Source organism: Quercus suber, unplaced genomic scaffold (genome assembly GCF_002906115.3).
Source record: "Quercus suber isolate HL8 unplaced genomic scaffold, Cork oak 2.0 scaffold_763, whole genome shotgun sequence".
Classification (NCBI taxonomy): domain Eukaryota; kingdom Viridiplantae; phylum Streptophyta; class Magnoliopsida; order Fagales; family Fagaceae; genus Quercus; species Quercus suber.
This window is the reverse complement of record NW_027070199.1, coordinates 208,410-218,183: the sequence shown is the minus strand read 5'-3', so window position 1 is coordinate 218,183 and position 9,774 is coordinate 208,410. Positions and strand designations below refer to the sequence as shown.

Here is a 9,774-nt window from a genome sequence, read left to right as displayed (position 1 = left end):
GGCATATGATCAAACGCATACAATTCTATTCTCAAGATGCCTGAGGCCAACCAAAAACTAATCTCTAGGTAATTCTTTAAGATTCACAACCATTGACTTTTAGTGTTTGCAATTTCCAAAGTCTAGAAATAGCATTAGGGAGAGTTTCAATATCACGATTCTCAGAAAAATCAAGGTAAGTAAGATGTATTAACTTTCAATAGAATCTGGACTCTCTCAATGCACTCCACATAAACCCAATGCGCAATCTTCTGAAACTCAAAAAAAGTTTATCAACTTTATTCATCTATTTTTCCCGCTTATGAAAAAAATATATTAAATGTTGAAAGCATGTACGTAACTTCTCTGCTCTAACTAGCAAACTTGAAGTTTCAATAAAAGATGAGTCAATTAAAATGGAAGGACACATGACGAGTTTTTTCATCAAAATTGTTTCCATCCAAAGTAATTATTGGCACTCTGTCCCCTGCAACCAATTGTGCAAGATCATGAATTAAATCATGCATCTTGTATTTTAATTCTCCCTTCATTGTCACTTCTTCAAAGAAGGACCTCCAAAGCAAATCCTTGAAATACTCATCTGCAACATCTTCTAATTCTTGGTTTTTGTTTGATGGTCGGATAAAACCTTGCCTATCCATAGTTGTAAGTGTCACCTTATCGATCTCATAATCTTTAGGAAACAAGGAACAAAAGGCAAAACAACTTTTTAAATGTGAGGAAGAAATCATAACTCAACTTTAGAATTGGAAAAATGTCATTTTTTTGTTGAGTTGCAATTTCTAGTATATTTTCTTGACATATGACCATTTATGTCTGTTTTTTCCAAGCGCAATACATTTCCTATAGACTTTATGGCAAGGGGTATCCCTTGACATTTGGCACAATTTCCCTTCCAATTTCTTCTAGTCTAGGATTATTGGTCCCTTGCCCTTGCCCTTTTCTAAATGCTATTTGCTTGAATAACAACCAAGACGTCTTCATTGAGACCTTTAAGAGTGTATATTGAAGTTGGGCATGTAATCTCTGCTACCAATCTCGCACGCGAGTTATTACAATTTTACTTCCCTTGGCCCACCCACTAAAAGTCTTTCAAACTTTCCCATTTGTGAGGATCCTCATTCCACACATCATCCAAGACAAGTAAGTACTTCTTTTGATTAATTATTTTACGAAGTGACTTGTATTTATCCATGCTATGGTCTTCAAGTTTCTCACCTGTAGCCGATATTATTTTTGAATAATCATTTTCACATCAAAGACATCAGATATACATATCCACTTTTTAGCTCAAAATGTTCTTTGAGTTCTTGTCATTGTAACAAATTGACAAGTGTGGTTTTTCCTAACCCACCATCCCCACTATAGGAACAATTGAAACATTCTCTTCATTATTAGGCTCCAACAACAGTTTTATGATGGCCTTTTTATCATCTTCTCTCCCATAACTTTTTCACAAGCACAAATGAGTGGTCTCTTCCTATTCCATACTCACGGTGGCTCTACATGGATTCTTTCAAGTGAACAATTTTTCATCTCCGCTATTGCATTTAGTTTTGCTTCATTGCAATTATTTTACACTCATCTTGACGTAAAACAAGTGGGTTTGAAGTTGAAAAAAATGCGTACCTTTTTTGTAAATTCCCACTCATTCCTTGCTTCGTAAAGCTTTAGGTAGAACTCACCCAACAAGTCATCTGCTTCATAAACTGCGTCGTTGAGCTTTTCGAGCGAGTCCTTGACTTGATGGCTGTGACTCTGCAGCTCTGCTGCATCAAGTACATCTTGAATCGTGGAAACGGTATTCATGATGTTTTCAATTTCAGCTTTGACATCGGGAATCGATCCGATCTCTTGGGAAGCAGTTGGGACTTCGCGATCCAACTCTTTATTTATCCTCTGAATGATTTTTTCGATAACTGTTGATTCAAGCCTGTAAAAAATATAGCAAAACATTAATTTTGATGAGGCAGAGCTAGATACATTAATTTAGGGATAAAACATTCATCAAAAGTAAAATCTTAGTTGTGTTCAGTAGCAGAAGGGGAACTCATATGTGGTACAAATTATGCATGCAATGTTTTTCAACCTAAGTACAATTCAAGCTTATAATTTTTTCCTAGGTTTGTAACATACAGGAGACAATGAAAGTTGTCATGTGGCCAAATAAAGAAAGTAGCGAAAAATAGTAAAAGAACAAAAGACAAAAAACAAAAACAAATTCTTACTCCTCCCGTAAATCCCATCCAGAGATACCAGCAACATCTGACACAGCATCTTTCCAAGTTTGCACATTCTCAGTGTTATCAATGAGATGTTTTGCAAAGGCATCCTCAAAAGTCCCCCTCTGTTTGCGCACATCACTAGGATCCACATCATGAAAAACAGGCAGAACTGTCAGCTTCTTCTTGTACATGCACTCGACGATCTTTGCTAGTTCAGTCAAGCACCAACTCGATGAAGCATAGCCTCCAGAGAAAATAACGACAGCAATCTTTGATACTTCTATTGCTTTCAAGAGTTCTGGTTTAATGAATGCTCCTCGATCGAGACTTTCATCGTCCCTAAAAGTGATTATGCCATTCCGTTTCAATGCTTCGTACAGATGGCTTGTAAATTTTTTGCGGGTTTCGGAGCCTCTGAAACTGAGAAAGACATCGTATTCATATGTCCATCTAGGCGTAGAAGTAGAAGAAGAAGGAAAACATGAGGAGGAGGCGTCTTCTGGGTCCATCGATTTGCTATCGGAAAAATATTAAAGATATGTATTAAGAAAATTATTTAACTAGTAAGAATTAACACATGAAAGGAAAATAAATTGGGGAAGAAGAAAGCAGAGCACTAGATGGAGAGTTTGTAAGTGACAGACACAGCACTGGTGCCGTCTATTTGCAATTACGTGCTCACAGATAGAAGAAAATTTCTGTTGGAGATCTGAGATCAGAGCTCACAGATCGGTGCTCTCTCTCTCTATTTGACGTTGACCACGGTGGATCGGAGTACGTTGGCACAGTTGATTTGGGTTCTCTTTGTGAAGGAGTAGAAACGGGTTGATAGGAAAAGAGAGAGGAAAATTCAGTGCGAAGAGAGAGAAAAAAAGAATTAAGCAAAGCGGAAAAGCGAGACACAGAGGAAATTTCCCATGGAATCAATCCAATGAAGACTGTGTGGTTGATGTCAAATTAAAGGTGGGTCCTCCACCGACCAAATTACCAATTTTTCTTAGAACAATCATTATCATGCATTGGAAAAACAACAAGAAAAAAAAAGTTTTAAATTTCAGTTCAACAAATTATAAAAACTTTTTTTTAATAGATAGGCTAATTTTGTACTAATCACCCATGCCACATGGGTTTCCTGCCTCCTTTAGAAATTTATTAATCAATTTCAACAAAATAAAAAAAAAAGAAAATAAGAATTAAAAACAATAAAATACATAAATTTAGATTTAATTCATTTTGTACAAGAACATGATCACAGATTTAAACATCAACACAAGAACATAAGAGTACAAACCCATAACCAAACACAAACTCAAATTTAAAAACACAAAGAACACAATAACAAACATAAACTATTTACTCTCAAAATAAATGCAAAGTCAAATCCAAAAAATCATACAAATCTAGAAAATCATACAAACCCATCAAGAACACACAAGAGCACAAACCCAAAAAAATTATACAAACCCAGAAATCAAACACAGAAAAATCATAAAAGAATATTGTACAAAAAAAAAAAAAAAACCAATCCATATATATACACAAACCAAATTATCCAAAAGAAAAAATAGATTTAAATATGAAAATTAAATCAATACAATCATTAACAAAATACTTACAAAATTGAACAAACCCAGCTCAATCCCTCAACCATACCAACACAAAGCAAAACATCTCAGCCTCTCTTTAAACCCACAAATGACCTAGTATATCCAGACCCAAAAATCCTAGATCTACCCACCACCTGTGACCCAAAAAAACTGAACCAACACCACTTATCTGACCTAGACACCACAATCTCCACCTCCACCAATCTGGTGCAGCCATTAAACCTAACCAACCTGATCTAGGTGTGCGTGTTATTACACATGTTACATGATCACAAAGCCTCACAACACTGAGCACACAACACATATACCCAGCACTTACCCTTTGTTTTGCCCTTTAACCTCCACATCTCATTTTTGTGGATCAAGGGCCGTTCAAGATGCTCTTAGTTTGTAGATCGAAGAGTAGCTTCTGGGTTTGGGAGTAAAGAGATTCGGGTTAAAGAGAGTGTTTGTTGATTTTGGGCTTAGGTTGAGAGTCTTGTGAGTGCTGGGTTCCATGGTGGTGTTGGCTGAGTTTCATGGTGGAACAAGGAGGTTGTGCCTCATTTTGGATCAAAGAGAGAGAAGCCGAGGTCTAGAGAGAGATGGACTCAAATTAGGTTTTGGGTCTCAAGTGTTCGAAGTGTGTGAGATTTAGTTTGAGTGGTAGAGAGATTGAAGGTGGAGGAAGCTCCGGCCATGGTGGCCATGGAGCTTCGGCATAGAGGAGAGGAAAGAAAATGAAAATTAGATAGCATTTTGTGTTCATCTTATATTCAAATCTGGGTTTGTGTTATTGTTCAAGATGAAACTAGATCTAGATTTATGTATTTTTAAAATTTTAATTATGTATTTTTTTTAGTTAAAATTGATAATTATTTTAAAAAAATTAAATGCTTATGTGGAATTTTTTATAATATAAAAACATATAGAAGCACTCCACTAATCCAACTTTATGGTCCACTTCTCTCAAAAAAAAAAAAAAAAAACACAATTTTGTTAAAACTTACTGATTTGTTGTGTGAGTTTAATAAAAACTTAAAATATACGATTGTTGATCAGCATAGGCAAAACTTTGGCATGACATGTCAACTTCGGCTTAGAAATATGGCCCTCTTAGCTTATTCAACATTCAACGCTGATAATCGGTTTAGATTGAGAAGAAAGAGAAAGAGTAAAGTAAAATTAATTCAAAATTAGCCTATTTATTAAAAAAAAAAAGTTTTTATAATTTGTTGAACTGAAAGTTAAAACTTTTTTTTTCTTGTTGTTTTTCCAATGCATGATAATGATTGTTCTAAGAAAAATTGGTAATTTGGTCGGTGGAGGACCCACCTTTAATTTGACATCAACCACACAGTCTTCATTGGATTCATATTTTATATTGGCTTACTATGCAGAGGGGTACAAATTTTTTTATTATTTTTTGTGTTTCACTTTATATTTCACCAATTACAATTTATCATGTATTTGTTAAAATTTTTTTTATAAAATTGCTAAAGTTTAAAATTTTAAAAAAATAAACACATGATAAATTGTGATTGGTAAAACATAAAATATAATACAAAATATAATACAGAAAATTTGTATTTCCATAACATCCATTACGTAATATCGACCTTGACTTTAGCTACAATAATTCAAGGGAAACACCTTGCTCCACACCGCATGGTTTTTTCTTTGCAAAGGGCCAATCACCGGCATGTTGCTTCTTGTTATTTTCCTAAGCGTGATAACAATTCTTCTTTTTTTTTTTTTTTTTGAAAAAGATAACGATTCTTCTAAGAAAATATAAAGGAAAACTGTTAATGTTAACACTTCACTTCAAAACTTGATTCTTCTTAGCTTTCTTATCATTATCTTCTAAAAAAAAAAACTTTCTTATCATTAACCAAAGTCTTTTTCTTTTCTTTTCTTTTATTTTTTATTTTTTTAATAATCATTAACCAAAGTTATTTAGGTCTACATTGTCTACGAGTGATAATGAGTTGATGCAAGTGGCAGAAACAAGACATAAAAACGTGTTATCTTTTCCTTGATTTCTCTTGATGTTTGGTAATTCTGTCTACGATTCCAACTCTCAAGCTACTTTCACATTTGGCGAGTACATTTCTATTGATGTATCATGTGATAACTATGTCAATAAAAGACCTTGGCTACACACTTTTTTCTTTTTTTTTTCTTTTTTTTTTCCTGGGAAGAAAACTTCTATTCAATAACCACACAAGGAGATACAAAACTCTGAACACTAAGGTACACTTATCATGTGCACAGAGTCTCCTTCGATATAGACATATATTGTCCAAATTATGTTTTTGCATTAATGGTGTATTTGGATACCATTTATTTTGCTTAAAACTGAAAACTAAAAATAATTTAAAAAAAAAATTTCGATTACTGTTTACAAAGGAAAACACTGTTCATTTACCTTAATGCAGCAATGCAAGAGGCGCTGGTAAAAAAAAAATCGCAAAAGGCTAAACGTAAAATGCAAAACACAATCCAAACACTACCTCAATCAACTACCCATGTCAAGGCCTGAGCCCAGGGGCGGCTTAATGTATTTGGGGGCCTAAGGCAAAAACTAAAATTGAGGCCTTTTATATATTTAAATATGATTTTTTAAAAATTTAAATTCAATTATCTTATTTTAGATGCAAAATTACTACTAATTAATATGAACCATGTAGATTTTTTTTTGAAAGTCTATAGACAAAAAAATTGACAAAACTTTTCACATCTATTGACGTGGCATATTGATAATTTGATAGTGGTAAGTAAAAAAGTGATGTTAGTGGTGGACTTAGATAAAAACTAGTAAAAGTTTGTCAACTCAACTTGTGAAAAATGTTGTGATTTTCTTTTTTGTATTGCTCTTTTTTTTTTAGAAGATATATTCATAATATTTTCATAACAAATCTTAGGTGTTAATTTGTTATTAGTTCTAATTTGAACTTACCATTGAAATTAATTTTTTATCATCAATAATACCGTGTAACAACCTATCTCTTAGGATTTATTTTGAAAGTGTTGTGAAAAATGTTGTGAACGTAACATTTTTTTTTCATTTGATAAAAAAATATTATTTTATTCATTAACTAATATTTGGACTTAATTAATACTATTATAATATTTTAAAAAACTTCTACTGATTAAAATTTGGGGGCCTTTTTTTCTACTTGGGGCCTTAGGCGACCGCATCGGTTGCTTTATATATAGAGCCGGCACTGCCTGAGCCTAAGCTTGGATAGGGGAGCTGTCTACTCTTGCTGTAAAAAGACGTATAACAAGTCTCCTCTCCGATCTCTAGATATTAACGCAATGACAAACCAATTACTTAAACTAACTGGTGTATACCCATTAAAAAAAAAAATAATAAATAAATAACTAGTGTATACTTTTGTGTATATGTACGAGTACAATTAAAAATAAAAATTAAAAAATTAGATAAGATATATGACACAAAATTAAATTTTAATTGAAATCCAACTTAGAATCTAGTTGAATTTGGACTCTTTGATTTTTGCACACAACAATTTACTTGTCAAACAATAAAAAATTAAATGGGACATATGATACAAAATTAGACTCCACTTAAAATTTAATTAAATTTTCTCTAGCTAGCTTTAGTTATAGCTTTGATCTCTCTCTATCTCTCTCTCTCTCTCTCTCTATATATATATATATATATATATAAAGAGAGAGAANTAAAAAAGCCTGTGGAGGCTTACATTTCCTTGCCATCCAAGAAGACTTAGATTCAGATGATTGTGTTGGATTTTGGCTCCTACTAGACTTGCCACCTCCACCTGTATAATTTAAATTCTTAAATAAAAGAAAATACATTGCTAACACAATCTCTCAAAATTATATCACTTCACACATCCTCATTGCAGAAATGAATGTGATTCTACTTTTTTCTTTGTTCTATTAATTTGTTCTGTGCCAGGTTTACCATTTTGCATTTTCGTGTTAGTTGACTTGGACAAAAATTAATATGATGCATTAGAGAAACGAAAAACATACAACGAAATGCAATATCTTAGATGATGGTGAAAGTGGATGTCATTTATCTATTTATTTTCAAAGAATTTATTATTTGCAGTTGAGAACCATTAATCTTATAAAGAGGTCTGATTTCTTCAACATCCCCTTCCCAAAGGTTAGGAAGGTACACTAAATCAGGCTGGTAGTGCATCTCGCGGGTCATCTCGCAAATTGGTCCAGTCACAAGATGAGTTGCGAGATGCTTTCTGGCATTTGACTCTTTAGCTTCCAGCATGTGCTTGTCACATGGCTTTTCGCAAGTTGTCCACTTTTGAGCCAGTCGCGAACAAGTCGCAAAGTTCATTGTTCTTCATAATTCTTCACCAAACTCTCACACTCAACCCTTACAATAAATCCCACAAACATACAAGGAAATGATTGACTAATACAATCAAATTTGACACGGAATTAAATCCAATAAAACATAATTAAAAATTACAACTTTACACAAAGTTTAGGAAAAAAAAAAAATCAAACATTATAATATTAAGATTGTAGCCAAGGGGACTATTGCTCCACAACCCATATAGAGTTGGATATGGACATTAAATCAAAATTAAAGAAGTGGATGAGCAAGTAGTGAAGTGAGGAATCCTATTTCTTGCTTGTTTGATATAAATTGGCTAAGAGTAACTATGGTTAGAACTCCAAATGCACCTTATCAACACGAATCCTCCTATAGCAGTTAAGAATTAGAAAATGCATAATGCTTCTTGCCACTCTCATAAACTATCCATCTGGCTTTGGAACCGATCTTAAAAATGAAAAGTATATTTCAATTAACTTGTAATTAGGGACCTAAATTAATCAGATTACACGTCAAACCCAGAATGAAATACTTTTTAACTTTTTGGTTGTTGCAATGATTAATCTAGCAGGTCTCCTTGAGCACTACTAATTTGAGGCTGTGCATAATTGCTACCTACCATGGCAAGATATGCCAGACCTTGACAGTCAAGTATTAGGAACTTCGATACCATGCATTTCCTATGGCTTGGACTTTGTATATAAAAATTACATGCAGGAATCAAATTTCTTAAGACTATCCGGAATGCAGATTATAGCTGCCATGCTAAACAATGTGTGCTGTTTTCAGAGATAGTTTCAAAAAGACGTGAAAAAACATATTGGTAATGCGTAAAACAAACCAAATAAAATGATCATGATATAAAATCACTAAGAATTATATGAGAGGTGAAGATGCAAAAAGGAATATATACCTGCTAAAGGTCTAGCACGTGAAGTCGCGACAGCCAGTCCTGGAATTAATGTCTTATCATCAATTTCAATTCCCAGTAAATCCAAATCTAACACAATCATCCGAATCTGACTCTTTGAAAATCAATCCACATTTGGTACTTTGAAGTGTCCGAATTTTGATCAACTCTTGGGTCGTGCCCATTGACCTCTTGGACTGCATTGGTCTCTTAGGTTAGGCCCAAACTGAAATAAAGTTCTCAGTATTTAATTGTTGGGCTTTAATTTTTGTGGGCTTGCTACTAGGGGCTTAGGCCCAATCCATTTGAGCAGACTTCTCTCATTCCGACCACAGTAAATAACCTTTTCGTGGTCATATGGTCTTTACAAATGAAGGAGGAGATATTTTTGTACTGATTATAAATTGGCATAGGTAAGTCATAGTGATATTTCGTGGTCATGTGGTCTTTACAAATGAAGGAGGAGATATTTTTGTACTGATTATAATATTGGCATAGGTAAGTCATAGTGATATTTCGTGACCACAGTAAATTACCTCAATTTGTGAAATTCAAAAAATACGAAGTTTGGCTATGTTGCTAAATGGTAAAATGTAAGAGCATTTGTGTTAGCTTGCGTAGGTGTGTGCATGGGTCAAGTTTGGCTCAAATATTATCCCCATAAAACAAAAAATAAAAGAAGGGTTTTCATTAATTGTT

At 33.5% G+C, this 9,774-nt stretch overlaps 1 protein-coding gene across 1 annotated transcript; it reads right to left on the bottom strand.

Annotated features, from left to right (window-relative positions):
• Window positions 1–386: 386 nt before the first annotated feature.
• On the bottom strand, window positions 387–3,138 carry LOC112017945 (TMV resistance protein N-like). Its single transcript, XM_065766986.1, has 3 exons — window positions 2,229–3,138; window positions 1,630–1,933; window positions 387–656 (listed from the first exon to the last, which is right to left on the bottom strand). Exons 1-3 carry the CDS (start codon window positions 2,732–2,734, stop codon window positions 387–389), a joined length of 1,080 nt encoding a protein of 359 aa, XP_065623058.1. The 5' UTR covers window positions 2,735–3,138.
• Window positions 3,139–9,774: the final 6,636 nt, after the last annotated feature.